We start from the raw sequence: 21,324 nt of genomic DNA, 5'->3' as shown, positions 1-21,324 counted from the left end.
GCACAGTGGGGTTAGGGAGGTGGAGGCTAAATGGGGGGGTCTGGACACCCAGAAACTGGTGAGTGGGCTGTTGAGACCCCTTCTGGGGGAGGCGACATGAGGCAGGACCGTGTAAGAGCCGAGGCCCCAAGCTCCCAGAGCACATTCCAATGCCCTATCACACTTCACTTACTAAACACAGAAAGATAAAAGCATTAAATGTTTCAAGATGGCAATGGGAGAAGTTTAACCCTAAGCTCTGGGACCCTCTCAGCACTGGGCCCTATGTGACTGCACTGCTCCCATCCCATGAGGTTGGTCCTGATCCAGACTCTATCCATGGAGCAACGGGACGACGGCGTGCATTTGTAGGACCCACCTACAATGGGGGACGATGGGGTGGAGGTGAGTGAGGGGAAAGTGAAGAATTGGGCACTGCGGGGGGGGAAGGTAGGTCTGGGTGGCCTTCCTCCCCGATGGGTTGGATTCAGACTGTTTCTTTTTTTTTTTTTTTTTTTTTTTTAAATTTTTTTTCAACGTTTTTTATTTTATTTTTGGGACAGAGAGAGACAGAGCATGAACGGGGGAGGGGCAGAGAGAGAGGGAGACACAGAATCGGAAACAGGCTCCAGGCTCCGAGCCATCAGCACAGAGCCTGACGCGGGGCTCGAACTCACGGACCGCGAGATCGTGACCTGGCTGAAGTCGGACGCTTAACCGACTGCGCCACCCAGGCGCCCCGGATTCAGACTGTTTCTACCCCTTTGATTTCTCCGTCCAAAGTGATAAACCACTAATAAATGTCCATGTGGGTTTCTCCGGAACAACAGAAGACTTAGGGCCAGGAGGAGGGTTGATGTCCGTCTTTCCTGTTTGGGAAATGGTAATCTGAGGCACAACATGACCTCAAGCCACACTAGTTTTATAGAAATTGGTTTTTTGTTCTATTGTATTTTGTAGCTGATTACTTAATAAATTAAGAGATATGCCTCAAACAATTACATCTTGAACACACCCTCATGTCAAGCACGGTCTCAGGGACTACGAAGATCCTAACCTCTATGGAACAATTAGCTGAAGAAGGCAAGTTCGGGTGGCAGAACTAGAAGAGAACAGAGACGAGGGCACAGGTGAGAGTCACAACAGGTAATAAGAATCTAGGGAAGGACTGAACCATGGAGCCTGTGAGTAGCTGGTGGGGAAGGAGGCACTTGAGCTGGCCCCGAAGGACAGGAAGATGCAGAGGTGGAGAGGAAAGAGAGAGGAGTGAAGGTGATATGAGCAGGGAACATTCCAGAAACTGTGAGGACTGGCCCAGTACCTCTTAGGTAAACTGACTTCCCAACCGCAATTCCTATGAACAACCAACAACAAGCCCACAGAGACCTCCTTCCCTTCACCTGAAAATGGAAATACTATCTACCTTGCCTGGTCGTGCAGGTTAAAATAGAGAATGGCCGGGCACATGGGTGGCTCAGTCGGTTAAGCGTCCAACATCGGCTCAGGTCATGATCTCACAGTTTGTGAGTTTGACCCCCTCCCTGGGCTCGCTGCTGTCAGTCTAGAGCCTGCTTTTGATCTTCTGTCCCCCCCCTTCCCTCCCCCGCGCCTGCTCGTGCTCTCTCTCTCAAAAATAAATAAAACATTTTTTAAAAATGTAAAAACAAAATGAAAGAGAGAATGTCTTCAAGTGCTTGGCACAATGTCTAGCACACAACCGTTTTATTCACTGATCTCTCTGATCGCTGGCAAGGGGAGCTGATCTGAACTACCTTAGGCTCAAAGAGAAGACACCTTTGAAGACATGACTGCTTTGGAACCTGCAAGTGAGCTCTGGGAAGGGCACCTCAACCTCTTCCTCTTCGATTCTGGCTTCACCCTTCTCCTCTTCCACAGACAGGCTTCCTCTGGCTTTCTGGTTCCCATGGAGGATGGAAGGTGCCCCACCCACCTGAAGGTCCCCAAGCGTCCTGAGGATAGATGGACACTCTCTCAGGACTTCAATTTCAAAATCAGAAAGCAGAGAAACCAATGAACCAGACTGGTTGGCTGCTCTCCCTCAGGACAATCACCTGTCACCAGAGGCTCAAGACTTTTTCGAGTGACGTGGATGCCAAGAGATACTTAAGAGGCTTCCTGTGGGCTGGCCAGAGAAGCACGGAGGTGCCCACCGAACGTGCAGTCCCTATCAGCTACTGTTTTTCTATTAACATCAAGGCAACTCTCTCAGGTGAATAGGTCAGCCAGATATTAGTACTTGCTTTGTCTTAAAACAACCTGATCAACATAAAATTGGGATAGGATAAAACAGCATGTTTACTGACAAGTTTTGACGTATGTATACACCTATGAGGTCACAACCAAGATAAGGAACAGACCCATCACCTGAAAAGTTCGCTTGTTCTCTTTTACAAACCCTCCCTCCCCACCCCCACCCCCTTTCACAGGCTACCACTGGTGTGCTTTCCATAATTACACACTAGGTGACACATTTTAGAGTTTTATATAAATGGAGTCATACAGTGCATACATTTTTATCTGGCTTCTTTCACTCAGTATAGATATTTTGAGATTCCTCGCCTGTTGCTGTGTTTACCAACACAGCACTCCGCCCCTCATCTGTGGTTTTCCTTTTCTTCATGGCTTCAGTTAGCTTCGGTCAACCGAGGTCTGGAAGCACATGATCCCCCTTCTGACGTGTCATCAGAAGGTCAATGGTAAGCCGAAGGCTACATCACGATGCGTACTTCACTCACCCCATTTCATGTCACCTCAGAGGCACTTTATCATCTCACGTCACAAGAAGGGGGAGGACACTATAATAAGACATTTGGAGAGAGAGACCATATTCACATAGCTTTTATCACGGCACATTGTTTTAATCATTCCGTTTTATCACTTTTGTTGTTAATCTCGGACTGGGCATCATTTATAAATGAAACTTTATCACAGAAATGTATGTATAGGAAAACACACAGTATATGTAGACTTTGTTACTATCCGTGGTTTCAGGCATCCACTGGGCATCTTGGAACACATCCCCCGTAGATAAGGTGGGGGGAGCTCTGTAATACATTCCTTTTCACCCCATTTTATGGTTGAACCACAATTTGTTTACTCAGTCATCTGTTGATGGGCTTTGACCCATTTTGGGCTATTACAAATAAAGCTGCTATGAATATCCATGTAAAAGTTTTGGCTTCCTGGATTTGCTATGTTTTATAATTTATTGATTTTGACTCTGACTTATATTATTTCCTTTCTGCTTATATTAGTTTTAATTTGCTCTCCTTTTCTTGTTTTAGGATAGAAGCCAAGATCAGTATTTGAGACAATTTTTAATTTCTAATTGGGGTTTTTTAAACAATAAATGCCCCCCCCAGGCACTGTTTTAGTGGTGTCCCCAAAATTCTTTCTTAGATATTGGGCTTCCATTTTCACTCCATTCAAAATACCTTCTGGGGCACCTGGGTGGCTCAGTCGGTTAGGTATTCTTGGTTTCAGCTCAGGTCATGATCTCACGGTTTTGTGAGTTCGAGCCCCTCATCAGGCTCTGTGGCACAGAGCTTGCTTGGGATTCTCTCTCAAGAGTGTCTCTGCCGCTCCCCCACTCATGCTGTCTCTGTCTCTCTCAAAAATAAACTTAAATAAAAATACCTTCTAGTTTTCCTTCTGCTTTTTCTTTTACACCGACTATTTAGAAGTGTGTTATTTAGTATCCCAGTATTTGGGGATTTCCTGGAGTTGGTGACTGCTAACTTAGTTCCACTGCAGTCAAAGAACATATTTTATATAATTTTATTTTTAAAAAAATTCATCTGAGGGGGGCCTGGGTGGCTCAGTTGGTTAAGCGTCCGACTTCGGCTCCGGTTGTGATCCTGTGGTTCATGGGTTCATGGGTTCCACATCAAGCTGTCTGCTGTAAAAGCTTGCTTTGGATCCTCTGTCCCCCTCGTTCTCTGCCCCTCCCCCACTTGTGCATGTGCTGTATGTCTCTCAAAAATAAATAAACATTAAAAAAAATAAAAAATCCACCTCGGACTTGCTTCATTTCCCATAATATGGTTTGGTAAATTTCCGTGTGACCTTAAAAAGTGTATGTATTGTGCCACTGTCGGATTCAATGTTCTCTATTTAAACGTCAACATGGTCGAATATCTAACACTGCCCTTCAAGTATTCTCTATTCTTGCTGATTCTGTCTACTGCTCCTTAATAAAAAAGGGATATTGAAATCTCCAATGATAAAGTTTGACTTGTCTGTTTCTCCTAGAAATTTTACTCTTGTTTTTTTTGTTATTTAAATTCAAATTAGTTAACATACGACGTAGTCTTGGCTTCAGGGGGAGAACCCAGTGATTCATCTCTTACATACAACATCCAGTGTTCATCTCAACAAGCGCCCTCCTCAATACCCATCAGCCATTTAGCCCATCCCCTCACCCACCTCCCCTCCGGCAATCCTGTTTGTGCTCTGTATTTAAGAGTTTCTTATGATTTACCTTCCTCTCTGTTTTTATCTTATTTTTCCTTCCCTTCCCCAATGTTATCTGTTGTGTTTCTCAAATTCCACATGAATGCAATTATATGGTATCTTTCTTTCTCTGACTTATTTCGCTTAGAATACTACCCTCTAGTTCCATCCACATTGTTTCAAATGGCAAGATTTCATTCTTTTTCATTGCTGATTAGTTTTCCATTGTGTGTGTGTGTGTGTGTGTGTGTGTGTGTGTGTGTGTGTACCACCACATCTCCTTTATGCCTTCATCAGTTGATGGACATTTGGGCTCTTTCCATAATTTGGCCATGACTGGTTTTTACTTCATGTATTTTGAAGTGCTGACCTAAGGGGCATAAACATTTAGAATGGTCAATATCTTCTGAATTAAATGACTCTTTTATATTATGAAATGACCTTTAGCCCTGGTAATATTCTTTGCTATGAAATACACTTTGATATTAATGTACTTACTCTAGATTTCTTCTGATATTTTTGATTAAATGTATTTGACTTGATGAGCATAATACATATTTTCCCATCCTGTTACCTTTAACATATCTGCATCTTTATATTTAAAGTACATTTCAGGGTGTCTGGGTGGCTCATTCAGTTAAGCATCTGACTGTTGATTTCAGCGCAGGTCATAATCTCACAGTTCATGGGATTGAATCCCATGCTAACAGCGCAGAGTCTGCTTGGGATTCTCTCTTTCCCTCGCTCTCTGCCCCTCCCCCACTCACATGCACTCTCCCTTTCACTTTCTCTCTACCAAAGTAAATGAATATTTTAAAATTTTTTTTAAAAATAAAGTACACTTCTTTTAAACAGTATTTGAATCTAATCTAGCAATTGCTGCCTTTTAATTGGGATAATTATAACATTTATATTTAATGTGAATATTGGTATGGTTAGGTTTAAATTCATCATCTTGTTATTTTATTTCTATTTTCACCATCTATTGTTTCCTTTTTCCTATTTTTTCATTATATGTTTAGCACTGAAATTTTTTTGAGTCGTTCCATTTTGTTCCTCCTTGATTAGCTTATTAGTCATAATTCTCTGTTTTGCTATTTTAGCGGATGCTGTACATCTTAGACTATACATCTGTAACTTATAATCTATAGTCAGGTGATATTATACAACTTCACATATAAAAAAATAACCTTACAATATTATACTGCCACATCTCTACTCCAGGCCTTAATGCTATTAATTACCATCCATTTTATTTAGACATACGTTATAAACTCCACAAGTCATTATTATTATTTTTGTTTAAATAGTCAGATGGTCTTTTAAAAGATTATAAATCTTTTAGAATCTATTATAAATACCAAAAAAATTATGATTTAAAGCCATCTACAGATTTCCAATGGCATTTTTCACAGAATCCTAAAATTTTTATGAACCATAAGAGCCCATGAATGTCCAAAACAATCTTGAGAAAGAACAAAGCCAGAGGTATCATGCTCCCTGATTTCAAACTATACTACAATGCTATAGTAATCCAGAAAGTATAGTACTCACACAAAAACAGACACATAGATCAGTGGAATAGGACAGAGAGCCCAGAAATAAACGCATGCATTTGTGGTCAATTAATCCACGACAAAGGAGGCAAGAATATACAAGGGGGGAAAGACAATCTCTTTAATAAATGGTGCTGGGAAAACTGGACAGACACATGCAAAAGAATGAAACTTGACCACTTTCTTGCACCATATCAACACACTAAAATCAACTCAAAATGGATTAAAAACTTGAATGTAAGACCTAGAAACTCCTAGAAGAAACTCCTAGAAGAAAACATAGACAACACTCCTAGAAAAGGGAAAAAAAAAACACAGGCAGTAAGCTGTTTGACATTTGTCTTAGCAATATTTTTTTGGACCGGTCTCCTCATACAAGGATAAGTAAAGCTAAAATAAACAAGTGGGACCACATTGAACTAAAAAGCTTCTGCAAAGTGAAAGAAACCATATCAAAAATGAAAAGGCAACCCACAGAATGGGAAAAGATATTTGCAAATCAAACATCTGACAAGGGTTAATACCCAAAATATATAAAGAACTCATAGCACTTAATATCAAACAACAACAAACACAAAAAAAACAATCTGATTAAAGATTGGGAAGGCATTTCAAAGACATGGAGATGACCAACAGGCATATGAAAAGATGCTCAATATCATTAATCATCAAGGAAATGAGGTATCACCTCACACTGCTCAGATTTTCTATTATCAAAAAGACAAGAAATAGTAAGTGTTGGCGAGGACACAGAGAAAAGGGAACCCTCATGTACTGTTGGTGGGGATGTAAAATGGCACAGCCACCAGGGAAAACCGTACGAAGGTTCCTCAAAGAGTTTAAAGCAGAACCACCATACAGTCCAACACTTCTACTTCTGGATGTTTCTCCGAAACAGAAACAAAACACCAGTTCAAAGAGATATATGCACCCCTATGTTCCCTGCAGTGCTATTTACAATAGCCAAGATATGAAAGCAACCTACGTGTCCACAGACAGGAAGATAAGGAATATAGGGGGAGGGGGGTGAGTGTGTGTGTATAAAACAGAATATTACTCAGACATAAGAAAGATGAAATCGTGCCATTTGCGACAACATGGGCAGATCTAGAGGGTATTATGCTAAATGAAATAAGTCAGAGAGAGACAGCACATCAGTTTACTTATACGTGGAATCTAAAAAAAACAAAACAAAACAAAAACAAAAAAAATAGAACAAATGAACAAACAAAACAGAAATAGACTTATGGACACAGAAAACAAACTGCTGGTTACCAGAGCAGGGAGGTGAACTAGGTAAAGGGGATTAGGAGGTACAAACCTCCAGTTATAAAATAAATAAGTCACGGGAATATAATGTAAAGCACAGGGAACAGACTCAGTAATATTGTAATAACGTTTTGTGGTGATGGGTGGTAACTAGACTTACCAGGAAGATCATCTTTTAATGTGTAAAAATATCAAATCACTATGCGGTACATCTGAAAACTAATAGGATATTGCATGTCGGTTATACTCTAATTCTAGAAAAACGTAATTTCTTTACCCATATAGCTACCATTGTCATTCTTCTTCCCTTCCAGCAGATCCAAGAACCCATCAGGAGCCATTTATCTTATGATGGTAGAACTTCCTTTAAGATTTCTACAAGCGCAGGTCAGCTGCTGCTAAATTCTTCCAGCTTTCGTGTGTCCAAAAAAAAAAAAAAAAGCCTTTATTTCACCTTTATTTTTGAAAAATACTTCTAGTGGGCATAGATTTCTAGATTTACAAATTACACTTCCTTTCAGTACTTTAAAGGTGTTGCTTCTCTGTCTTCTCACATTGATTCTGAAGGGAAATCTGCTGCTGTTCCCGTTTTTATTCTTCCCTGTGTAACGTGTCTTTTTCCTCTGGCCGTTTCTAACATTTTGTCTTTAGACTGGTCCTGAGAAATTTGATTCTGATGGGCCTCGGTGGAATTTTCTTCGTGTACCTTGTGCTTGGGGTTTGTTGAGCTCCTTGGATCTTCAAGTTTATGGTTTTTATCAAATTTGAAAAAATTTAGCCAGTATTTCCACTCTTCATCTATTTTGTCTGTTTGTTTTCCCATCCATTCCTTTGGGGACTGTGTTTGTATACCAAGCTCCCCGAAATAATGTTTTCACTTCTTTTGGAATAGATTTTATTTTTTAGAGCCATTTGTAGGTTTATAGAAAACTTCCACAGAAAGTACAGAGTGTTCCCATGCACTCTCTTCACCCCACCCCTGCAGTCCCTCTCATGGTTATCAAGTTGCATTAGTTCATTAGTGTTATATACATTTGTTACAATTCATGAGTAGTATTTATACATTGTTATTAACTAAAGCTCATAGTTTACATGAAGGTTCTTTCCATGCTGTGCAGTTCCATGAAGAATGTCATGCAGGGGCGCTTAGGTAGCTCAGTCAGTTAAGTGTCTGACTCTTGATTTTGGCTCAGGTCATGATCTCACGGCTCTCGTGAGTTCGAGCCCCACACTGGGCTCTGTGCTGACAGTAGGGAGCCTGCCTGGGATGTTCTCTCCCTTTCTCTCTCTGCCCCTCCCCCACTCACACTTGCACACTCTCTCTCTCTCTTCTCTCTCTCAAAATAAATAAATATTAAAAAAAAAAAAAGAATGCCATGTATCCACCATTAAGGTATCATCCAGAATGGAGGCATCACTGCCTTAAAAATGTCCTGTTATCCACTTATCCGTCCCTCCTTTCCTCCCCTGGAGCCCCTGGAAGCCACTGATCTTTTTATTGTCTCTATAGTTTCACCCTTTCCAGAATGTGTATGAGTGGGAATCACACAGTTTATAACCTTTTCAGACTGGCTTCTTTCACTTAGTGAGATGCATTTAAGGTTCTTCCCTGTCTTTTCAAAACTTGGTAGCTTGTTTCTTTACATTGCTTAATAGTATTCCATTGTATAGATTCACCATAGTTTGTTTATTGTTAAAGAAAAAAATTGTAATTATTCTGATGCTTGTTAAAATGTAAAGGAAGACTTTATTCAAGACTGTTGTAATAGGACACACGACTATTCCAGCAGGCTCGGAGAGAAATTTTTCTCAACTCCAAATAGAGCGAGGAGAAGTGGGGTTTTCTAGCCAAAGGGCAGAGTGCGGGTCTCAGCAGGAGGAAGATTTACCAAGAGGATACATCAAGGCCAAAGGTAGGACAGACTCACACATCAAAGTAAGAATGAGGAACTTGATCAGAACTATGAGTGGCCAGATGTCAAAGGGAAGGGAGGACTGAGTACGAGTTTTACTAAAACTGGGCTGGGGGAGGGGCGCCTGGGTGGCTCAGTGGGTTGGGCTTCCGACTTCGGCTCCGGTCACGATCTCACAGCTTTGGGTTCGAGCCCCAGCCACAGTCAATGAAGGAGGAAACAACCACTAGAATTTCTTTGTACTTGCCCAAGGTCATACTGCTAGGGGCAGTATGGGCCCCTATTTGCTAGGGGCTGGGGGGGGGGGGGGCCAGGGGAAGTACAGCTGCATTCTGCATCCTGTCCTTGGAACAGAAAGGGGAAGAAGGTCTTTATGTGCAAGGTGACCAGCCTTGCAGATTCATGTGACATTATGATAGGAAAAGGTATGATAAAACAGGCCCAGAGGGAAGGATTAGGACCTGAGGTGGGGGGGGGGGGGGAGTCCTATTTTGGAACAATGCTGGGAGTATCTGACCACAGAAACCCCCCTCCCCCACCCAGGCGTAAGGTTCCTCTTACGAATGTAACAGACCCACCTACTCCCCCTCAGGTTTCTCTCAGGAATGTGTGACAAAAGACCTAAGTATGGCCATAGACCACCCCTCGTACAATGAGAGCCAATCAGGAACAGACACCCCAGCACCTAGAGCCATGAGGCCCATAAGGGTGGGACCTGAGAGGGACCGAGGGGAAAGGGAGGGGGGAGGGCTGACCAGAACCTTCTACGACAAGGATCCTTGCCTGTGGTCCTGGGGCATTCACTTTCAAAGGGCCCCTCTCTGTAAAGAGAGCTTTCCTATTTTTCTTACTTTTCAATCTTACAGTCTAATAAACTTCTGCCTGGAGCTCATTTTGTGTCCACTTCATTCTTCTAAGCAGCGAGACTGTGAATCCTGGGTACTGACGTAAAAACTCCTGCAACATGACAGAGGAACCATCCCGCTTTGGTGACACCAACACCTAAGTCAAAGTCACTGAAAAACGTCAAGAATGAGAATTCCCTGAACCACCAAAGGAGGGATTATGAGGCCATTTTACCTAAAGGATTACTCCACGAAAATCCCAGCCCCAATCCAGAGGGACACTGAGGCACGCAGACCTGAGATGAGGCACCACCCGGGGGGCCAGCCCCCATTCTGCTCAACTCTACCCTATACCTGTCACTGGGTAGCGTCACCGGTCACCCACCACCTGCTCTTGCAAACGGCCATCCGGTTCTACACGAGCATCTACATAAAAATGGGGAAACCAGATTTTCAAGCATCCAATAAAAAAAGCTAAAAGACCATTACAGTCATAATGTCTTCACAACAAGAAGGAAAGTCAAATGGGAAAATAAATTGCATTTGGGCAGCGTGCCTGTCCATCTCGTGAGTCCACACCGAGGCAGCAAACACACGTCTGTCTGCCGCACGTGTACTCAGTACGATTCGATGTCGGGAATACGCGCACGTGAACAGCAAGAACGTACTTCTGCAGAAGTGGAAGGAACAGCCACCAGACAAGGCGATGCGATTTCCACCCCCCTGACACATTCAGTGGCACGCAAAAGCAATCGATTCCATGACGAATTTCAAAAACGGCAGTTAGACAGGAGTAAGCACTTAATTCCTTATCTGACAAGAAACCCAAGACAGAAACAGCGCATTAACACACACACACAAGTACAGCTGTTTGAAGTCCCAGGTTCTTCTGTAAGTGGCGCTTTGTAGGCTCTAAATATGTTTCTGTAACACATCATGAACACTGTCAGCCTGTCAAGTGAAAGGCACTCCCTATGTCCTCCTGACTGTCAGGTTTAGAGGTCTCCCTACAAATTGCATTTGCTTTATTTTAATTATTCGGGGTATCAGCTTTTCATATCTGCTGATTAAAGCCCGTCTTTTTCTTCCTTTCTCGAGTACGTTCTTGCTCAGGTGCTGGGATTCGTGAGCGTGTCACAGAGATCAAAACAGAGTTGGGAAAATGAGTCACTAGCAGAATGAACTGTAGTCTAACGTTTGATTGCTTACATCAAAGAGATCATATGCAGGAATCCAGAAACATCTCATAATTTGCTCATGTTGCAAAGCCTTCAAGAAGCATCTCCTTACTTGCCACAGAAATTATAACCAGGCTCCCCCAGCTACCTGGGGCCTAAGATAACAATCAGAGCCACCTTCTCTTTGCCCTGACCTTGTATTGTGTCAGTCTCCTGTAGTATTTGTAGGGTGAAGCTTAAAAAAACCTAAAATGCTGTTTGCTAACTAGAATCTAGCTGTGCGTTAGTTTTTCGGGGCTTTGTTCAATCTGTAAAATGACACAATGTGTCCTGTATGTGTAACTTTTTTATGTCTGTGGATCTCAGACTGTATTCCTTGGCTGACTTATAGAAATTGGGGCATCTGGGCGGCTCAGTGGGTTAAGCATCTGAGTTCGGCTCAGATTGTGATCTCACGGCTCGTGAGTTCAAGCCCCACCTCGGGTTCTCTGCTGGAGACCACTTGGGTGTGTATATATATATATATATATGGGTATATATATATGGGTATATATATATATATATATGGGTATATATGTGTATACATATATGGGTGTGTGTATATATATGCCAAAGTTTTGTTCCACTTCAGCTCTGTGTCCCTCCCCTCTCCCCTTTTCCTCCCCGCCCCCACACTGCCTGCCTCTAGGGGAGGAAAGAGCAGAGACAGGGCAGGAAGCAAACACAGTGGACTTGAGACACTGAAAGTCCGAGTCAGAGCATCAATCAGTCAAAACACAATATGTCTGCAGCTTGAACTTCACCCACTTGCTATCGCTAATTCCACGTCTTAGCTCCAGCGACACAAGGCATTTTGAAAGCCCGTCAAGGGATGCTCTGACGTCTCGAAGAAGCTGTCAGGAGTGCCGAATGATCCGACCACAGGGTTTTTTTCATTGGTCCTCAGCTAATGATGGTTTACTGTTCGCCAACGCCCACCTCCCCCAACCCCCCCAAAGCAGGCACAGAAGGAACAAAGCAGAGGAAACGTACTCACCAGCCTTGATGTGGACATCCTGACTTCTAATTTTCCCTGAAGGATTTTCAGCTGTGCAATAGTAAGTATTATCATGGATTAAGGTACTAAAGCTTGAAGGAGGGAAGGGGAAAATTTGGAGAGTGCCGTTGGGGTGGACGTGGCGGATCCCGGGGACATCGTAGATCTCCTCGCCCGTTGCTAGGTACCATCTGAGAGACACAGGAGGGATGCCTGCAGCGGGGCAGGGCACCAGGGTCCCCGTGGTGCTCGCAAACACTACCTCTTGCAGAGATGCATTGACAAAGTAGAGGCTGGAGTGAAGGTCCTCACTGAAAACTACAAGAAGACAACACAAGAATTGGTCAGGGAGGTGCACGCTCTGAACTTGGCCTTCAGTCAGCCTGGCCTCAGAAGGTTGTTCTGATAAACAATCGCCAGGTTTGACTACAACGAAACCATTCAAAATTGCTCCACTGTGGACACAGAGGCCGGTACGAACAAATAAGGCGTCAACTCATCTCACACACTCTGTACACAAACTGCGAAGTTACCCTGGACCTTAACTTGTGACAGGTTACTTACCAGCCCGTTCCCCACGCCCTGCTCTGTCTCCACAGGAATGACCACTACTGGGAATCATGCTCTGTGTTTCGTATTCCTCTATTGTTTGTCTCCCCCTCTAGAACGTAAGACCCCTGAGAAAAGTGTCATGATTCGCTCACCCTGTCACCTAGAGTGCAGAGCCTGGCAGCCAGCAGGTGCTTGATAAGCACAAGCTAAAAGGATGAAGGACTGGATCCAGTTGCTAGGGCTAAATTGCTCTGGGTGGGAGGCACACTGAGCCATATTCTCGAACGAAATTAGTCACAATTTTTACAAATGAAAATCTACGTTTGTATGTAAAACGTTTTTTTGAAAAGCACAACTGATTTTCTACAAATAGCATCAAAGCAATGGTGTATTTGTTTTTATTTTTTTTAATGTTTATTTATTTTTGACAGGGAGAGAGTGACAGAGCATGAGCCGGGGAGGGGGAGAGAGAGACACACACAGAATCCGAAGGAGGCTCCAGGCTCCGAGCGGTCAGCACAGAGCCCGACGCGGGGCTCGAACTCACGAGCTGCGAGATCGTGACCTGAGCCGAAGTCGGACGTTTAACCGACTGAGCCACCCAGGCGCCCCTCAACAGGGCATTTTTTACTCAAAAATGGGCAGCGGTGATAATGAGAACTTTGACAGCTGTATCATTCAATCCCACCGGCCCGTGGCAGCTTCCTCTTCTGGTCCATCTGCCCACGTGCCGTATGCACCTCTACGATAATTCTATGTAATAATGCGAATACATAAACCATGCCATTGTTATAGGCTATGCTTCATTCTCTTAACGCCGTTTCATATACAAGATTCCATATTTCTATACAGACCTTCCAAGTAAATAGTGGATGCAGATTTTATATAACATGATTCTCTGAACTGTTTTCCTGATCTTAGTTATTTAAACTATTTTCATTGCTACGAGTAAGATATCTGCAAACCTCTTCACACATAGTTGGCTTTTTAATTCATTTACTGAGTGCCTATGTTGCACTCGGTAACCAGTAGTCACCGAGTGTCACTTCCATGAACAAAGGGAACAACTTCTAGAATCCAAAAATTAACCAAAGGTTTTAAAACGCTGTGAAGACCTACCTCGCAGACATTTGTGCTTCTATGTGACTTTCTAAAAACAAACGCACTCTTAGTCACATATTCACGCGAGAAAAGACACCCTCGACGCCTGGAATTAGTCTCACTGGGCAGAGATGAGAATATCATTTACTGAGCGCCTATACCATCCCAGGCAATGCTGTGATCCTCAAGGTGTTCTTTTAGTCTTGTGAACAGGAGCTCTGCCAGGAGAGCACAGGCTCCACTTTACGGAAGAAGAGGTGGGGATTTTGTCACTTGACCGTGGATTCAGGGCTAGGAGCTCACAGAGGCCAGATTCGGTCTTTCTGATGAAGATTTACTTTCAGCATATGGCTGCCTTTCCTCTGTAAAGCCAAATCCCGGAGAAGCTGTGTTTAGGACAGTCAGCAACCCCCAGGTATCTCATCTGAACATCCACCCGCTTCCTGCTGATCTGTCTCAGCAGAAGTGTCCACCAGCTTGCCCACTGGAACCAGTGCTGACTACTTCTGAGCTGAGAAAAGAGGGGACACCATGGAGGAAACACCACCACGCCAGAAGATGGTGGAGAAAAAGCCACTTTGTAAAAGTGACAGACTCACTCAAAGAGAAGACAGGCAAGGGCGGGGAGGGGGGGTGTTCATCAAGTAGTAACTTTGATGGCTTTCTCTCCCAACCATAACTAAAATCTTTAGCAATGCTCCATAAATCAGAATATGAAAATTATTGCTAACTAAGAAATTGGCTCAGATCGGAAGCACAGTTAATAGTTAAACATTACAGCTTTCAACTCAAATAAAAATGCTGAGAGTAGCACGGTGATTTTACATTTGAGCTTTCTAGGAAACTGACATCACCCCAAACACGTTGTTAGGAGGGAGGAAACTGTCACTCTCTGAGGCTAATTAATTCCACCAGATTCTTTTTTGTTCCCACATTACTCTTCTGTCAACTGGATTTAGGTAATTTGAACTAAATAAAATTCAGTCATATTTGAATTCGTTCTCCTGTCTCACAAAAGTTAGCCTTGTTAAGAATAGTCTTTGAACACAGGAATGTATGTGAGAAATATTTCATATATAAATGTGAAATTATTCAAATGCCTGCAAGAAAAAACGCAAAATAAATGTTTAATCCTAGTATAGTTAAGGAGGTAAGTGACCCACGGGGGATTACTGTCACTTCTCCTTACATTTTTAAGGTATTTCACTTTAGTCTTTGTATTTCACACCACTGGGTTTAATAACGTAACATAAACTCATTCTCTAAGATACACATCATATGGCCACAGGCAAAAGAAAACCCAAACTACATTCCAGCAGCTTCTGTTTCTTCCATCTAAGGGACCATCCATCTGCTTAAATAATAGTACTTCATTTTATAGCATGCTGCACGTACTTTAAATACAGCAACATTTGCTCCCTTCAGTAAGGGCACAGGCGATCTCGCTGTGAATTACGTGCGTGTGAAACTTCCCAGAAACCAACTGCAGTTTAATAACAGAAAGCTAAACAAAACATTTGGCATACTCTCGCTCCAACATTCAGCATATAAAATCCCGGGGTACGGACACCAAGGATGCGAAGGAAGGGGCTTTGGAGGATTGTTCTTTCATGTACAGATTTCTCCACGTTTTATCACGTTATAACAGATGGCATAAGCAGGGCTCCAGTGACAACAGAAAGAAGAATGTTACACTAAAAAGAAAAAAATAAGTCTACATTGCTTTCTTGAAAATTCAGATCTGGCGAGGTGAAGAGACATGAAAGAAACAATCGCTCGTTCGTCCAGGGGGTACCATGGTCAGTAAAGAGACAGATGAAAATTCTTTGCTGAGCGCTGTGGCAGAACTACTCACGAAATGCTACGGATGCATCCATGAGAGAGACTACCCCAACCTGGGGAAGATGAGGCCAACTCTCAAGAAGAGAAACGGAAGGGAAATTCTAGGCAGGGGGCATAAACAAGTTAGGACACGGAGTCAATCACAGGCAGGAGAGAAGCGAGAAGATCCCGGATAATCGGAACTTCAGGACAGAAATAAGAGTGATGCACAACGTGAGCGAGGGAACTTGAGAGTCTTCAGACTCACTCACTCTGAACACACTGACCCATCACCTCCTACTGGCCTAGCACTGTGCTAAGGCCCGGGGACACTACAACCAAGGCTTGGAGGGTGATCTCAGGAAGCTTCCATTTCAGATACTTGTTATAAAGTCTAGATCCTAAGTGATATCAGATCTCATGCTAAAAAGCATATGCTTAATTCTGCAGGCCACAGGAAGTCCCATCCATAGGCATATACCCAAGAGAAATGGATACACGTGTCCCTGCAAAAACTTGTGCACAGGTGTTTAGAGCAGCATTATTTATAATAGCCAGGTGTGGGAACAACCAGCGCGTCCATCAACCGAAGAACAGATAAGCAAGATCTGGTACGTCCATTCAGTGGAAGTTTCTCCAGTAATGGCAAGAAATGAAATACTGACACCTGATACAGACATGGATGAGCCCTGACGACATTATGCTAAGTGAAAAAAGCCAATCACAAAGGGCCACGTACTCTATAATTACAGCACATGAAGTCTCCGAAAGAGAGAACTCTACAAGGACAGAAAGAAGGGAGTGGTTTCCTTAGAGCTAGCGGTGAGGGTGTGGGGTAATAGGGTGGTAACCTCGGGATGCAGGGGCTCTTTGTGAGGTCATTCAAAAGGTTTAAACTCGACTTTGATGAAGCTTGTACATATCTGCAAGCTGACTAAAAACCACTGAATTATACAAATGGGTAAATTTCATTGCATGTGAATTACATCTCAAGAAAGCTGTTTAAACAAAAACAGAGAAACAGTGAACGTTTTGATGCGGGGCAAGCCATTTTCCAAATTGTCGTCTTAGAAAGTTAACACTGGGCTTACGAGGAGCGGAGGCTGGAAGTCCAACCAGGCTGCGGCGGGGGTGGCCTAGACCTGCGTGGTCATGGGTGGGGTGAAGGGAGGAGAAAGCCTATATGAATGTGTCTTGATGTGACCCCGCCAGAATTTGTGGGCAGGGCCATGAAAGGAACGTGAAAGAGGAAGAGGAAAAAGTCATTATGGTCAGAATTCAACAGCTCATATGCCTGGTCGCGTGTTGCACCATGAACAAAAATAGAGAACATACAAGGCAGAACGGAGGTGGGCGGAGAAAACAACAATGTCAGTTTTACTGAGGCCAAGGGGGCACTGCCCTTGGGCCACTCAGTAGTGAGGTGGGAATAGGGCTCTAAGACCCGGCAAGAGAAGCCATAGTCCAGGAAACCGAAGCTCACCGCTGGCTGAGACATACCAAGGAGAGTGGAACGAACAAGGAGATACAAAAACCAGAGACGGGGTGGGGCGGGGCGGGGAGGGGGGGCATAAAATAGGCAAAGGGGATTGAAAAGTACACTTATCTTGATGAGCACTGAGTAATTCGTACAGAGAAGTGTCGAATCACTGTATTGTACACCTGAAACTGAGAGAACACCGTACGTCAACTACACTGGAATGAAAATTTTCGAAATAAAATAAAATAAAAGTTCAAAGAAACCAACAAAGAGACGGGTCCTCAGGGACAGTTAATATACAAAAGGGGAGTTGCGCAAAAGATATCGGGCCAAAGACTGGTGTGCAAAATACACAACGAACTCCTAGAAACCAATAAGAAAAAGAGAATCCAATTACAAAGTAGAAGGCTTGGAGAGTCACTTCACAGAAGCCATTATATAAATAGCCGATATGCACATGAGAAAATGCTGAATGTAACTAGTCAACAAACAAATGAAATTAAAAGCATAAGGAGTTAGCACTAAACAGCCCTCCGAATGATTAAAGTGGGAACGACAGACTATATATATTGAGGGGCTCAAGAACATACAGCAATAGGAACTTCCTACGGTGCAGATGGGGGTGGAATCTGATAAAATCAGATTTTGTGGAAAACCGTTCACCGATGTCGCCCGAAACGGAACATATGCATACCCTATGACTCAACAATTCACCTGCGAGGTGTTTATCCAACAGAAATGTATGCATACCCTCACCAAAAGAGCACACCCTGGGATGTCCCTAGCGGCACCATTTGTAAGAGTCTCAAGCTGGAAACCACTCAAATATCCACCAACAGAAAAACGGGCAAATAAAGTAGGATGTATCCGTACACTGAATCACTACATAACCGTGAGAATAAACAATCTATAGTTACAAAAAATATATAAATCTCACAACCATAATGCTCAAGCAAAGCAAACAGACATAATAAGAGTACACACTGTATTATTCCATTTATATCAAGCATAAAAATAGGAAACACTAATCCAGAATGTTAAGAATCACGGGTCAGCTGGGGCTCCTGGGGGGCTCGGTCGGTTGAGCATCCGACTTCAGCTCAGATCATGATCTCGTGGTTCAGGAGTTCAAGCCCCATATCGGGCTCTGTGCTGCCAGCCCAGAGCCTGGAGCCTGCTTCAGAGTCTGTCTCCCTCTCTCTCTGCCCCTCCCCCACTCACTCTCTGTCTCTCTTTCTCTCTCTCTCAAAAATAAATAAACATTAAAAAATTAAAAAGAAAAAAAGAAATCACAGGTCAGGGTGGGTCTAGAGAATGAAAGGACAGGGTGGCATCCAGCTGCCAGCTGCATACATGTTCTTGATCTGGGTTCTGGGTACACTGATGCGCTAAGCTAATGAAAACTTCCCTGAGCTATACGCTGTGATAGGTACACTTGTATGTATATATTCCATACTTTATTAAGAAGTTAAATACTTTGGGGTCGCCTGGGCGGCTCAGTCAGTTAAGTGTCTGACTTTGGCTCAGGTCATGATCTTGCAGTCTGTGAGTTTGAGCCCCGCGTCGGGCTCTGTGCCGACAGCTCAGAGCCTGGCGCCTGCTTCGGATTCTGTGGCTCCCTGTTCCTCCTGGCTCGCTCTCTCTCTCTCTCTCTCAAAAGTAAATAAAGATTAAAAAAAATTTTTTAAGAAAAAAAAGAAGTTAAATGTTTTTAAAGTAATGAAAAAAGAAAAAGCCATCATGAAGATAAAGAGGAAATTATGAAATCAGGAGCCCAAATCAGAGAATGATGCCTTAGAAAGAAAAAGACAGTATTTTAGGAAGTCAAGCAGTTGTTTTCAACAGTGGCAATTGCTACAGAGAGATCAGAAAACATGAGAACCAAAACAGACCATTAGATGTGCAAATTGGATATATTCATTTTGAATGGAAATGCCATTTCGGACTGAAATACGTTTACTGATTCTACAGGAATATGCCAATGAATGTGCTTATTAGTAAAATGAACTGCTTCTGTAAAGGTCTCCCAAAATGAAAAGGGATATAACTTAGCCTTAGGTAAATATTATCTAGAAAGCAGAACTCTTCACTGATTCAGAGACTACAAAATGTTTTCATGCTTGAATAAATGCTTTGAAATTTAGTGTCGTCTTTATCAGATGATCTGAAAGCAGATAAATGAATGGTCTCATAATGACTTGAAAAGCATTCCAAACTTCCATAAACTAATTCCAAGTCAGGTTCTAAAAATATGCTCAGATGGTATATGCATTTAACGCTAATGTATTTCAATTATTCTATCTATTCCCCAGCATTGAAGCAATGGTGAAATTGTTCTCATGAATAAGAGTTGGATAAAACTTCACAGTGGCATAAAACTTTTAAATACAAAATTCTGTTTCTATCCATGATAAAACAAAACAAACGAACCAAAAGGCCAGGAACCAGATTTGCCCTCTCACAAGTAGACATTCAGGTGATACAGAACAGTAACGCACAAAACAAGGGAATAAACAAACAAACAAGGTGGGCCCCAAGTGCCCAGCTTACTGCCTGGAGAGAGGTCCCAGATCCTCCCAAAAGGAGGAAACCCAAGTAGAACTTGGTGGAACTTTGGAGCTGAGAAGCACAAATGTGAGGTGTGGGGAGGCCAAAGCTTCCAGATTTACAAAGCAGAGAGAAGGAAGTTGCACAGACGGGGAGATCAAGAGACCCAAAGAAGTTTTCCTTGGATGAGTCTTTACACACAGCCTTAGCTGTGTATGGACGTTTGCATGTATGTGAAGAAACAGCCAGTGCTGGATAAGAGACACCAGAGAGCAACAGGTGGAAAAGCTCTGAAATTCACATGGAGGAAGGACCAATTCATATTCTTGCCAGCCAGGGTGGAAAGAACTGACATATGGGATATCAGATATCAGATAAAGGACTTAGAAGTGTTATCAGCATAACAGCGGGGGCCAAATTAATCATAACAGAGCCTAAAAGGCATCCCAGAATGGATCTCAGAAGGAATAAAATTGATTCCAAGGAGCTTAACTGCCCAAAAAACACATTTCAATACTAGTTAATGGAAAAGAACAAAATCTAATAATCGATAATGTAAGATTTTCAATGTCTGGTATTCAGTAAAAATTGGACACAAGCAGGAAAAGGTGATCTATTATCAGGAATAAATTGATTCAATAGAAATAGACACAGAAATGACAGATGACAGAATTAGCAGGCATAAACATTCAATAGCTATTATAAATAATCTCCCAACACTTTCAAGACAGCAGAGAAAAGCAAGGGCATATTGATGAAAAGAAATGGAGGCTATACAAATAGCCGAGATGAAACTTTTGGAGATTAAAAATATGATACACGAAATGAAAAACATGCAAATGAAATGAATAACAGAGTAGGCCTTGCAGAGGAAACTATCAGTGAACCAAAAGATGGAACAGTAGAAACTAAATTAATTAAAAAGCAAAGGAAAATAGGCTTAAAGAGCATGAACAACAAATCGGTGAGAGATAGGGGCCATATCACATGACCTAATATATGTATAATTGGAGTTCCAGAAGGAGAAAGTGAGACAGAACATTTTTTGAAAAATCACCATCCAAATTTTTCAACATTTTTTTTTAATTTTTTTTAACGTTTATTTATTTTTGAGACAGAGAGAGACAGAGCATGAATGGGGGAGGGGCACAGAGAGAGGGAGACACAGAACTGGAAGCAGGCTCCATCCAGGCTCTGAGCCGTCAGCCCAGAGCCCGACGCAAGGCTCAAACTCACGGACCGCGAGATCGTGACCTGAGCTGAAGTTGGACGCTTAACCGACTGAGCCACCCAGGCGCCCCCAAATTTTTCAACATTTAATGAATCCTAGAACTGCAAATATCCCATAAATTCAATGAACCCCAAACATAAGAAACATGAAAAAAAAAAATCACACCGTGACACATCATAAATTTCTGAAGGCTGATGATAAAGAGAAAAATCTAAAAGCAGCCAGATTTCTAAGTAAAATACACACGACATACAGAGTAAAGACAAGCATGATGACTGACTTCTCAGAAACAGTGCAAACCAGAAGACAGTGAAGCAAAAAATTAAAACATTATTTAAAGAGA

The 21,324-nt window shown here is 42.6% G+C and overlaps 1 protein-coding gene across 2 annotated transcripts in view; it reads right to left on the bottom strand.

Moving 5' to 3' along the window:
• The window catches only part of DSCAM (DS cell adhesion molecule), a 699,778-nt gene that overhangs the window by 557,790 nt on the left and 120,664 nt on the right, over window positions 1–21,324 (bottom strand). For both annotated transcript variants that reach the window (XM_053903059.1, XM_053903060.1), the window contains exon 2: window positions 12,250–12,567. In XM_053903059.1, the coding sequence (XP_053759034.1) occupies window positions 12,250–12,567 (318 nt within the window). The remainder of the gene's footprint in view (window positions 1–12,249; window positions 12,568–21,324) is intronic.

The sequence above is a fragment of the Panthera pardus genome, unplaced genomic scaffold (genome assembly GCF_024362965.1).
Source record: "Panthera pardus isolate Hobbes unplaced genomic scaffold, ASM2436296v1 HiC_scaffold_16, whole genome shotgun sequence".
NCBI classification, from domain to species: domain Eukaryota; kingdom Metazoa; phylum Chordata; class Mammalia; order Carnivora; family Felidae; genus Panthera; species Panthera pardus.
This window is presented reverse-complemented; position numbering and strand designations above follow the sequence as displayed.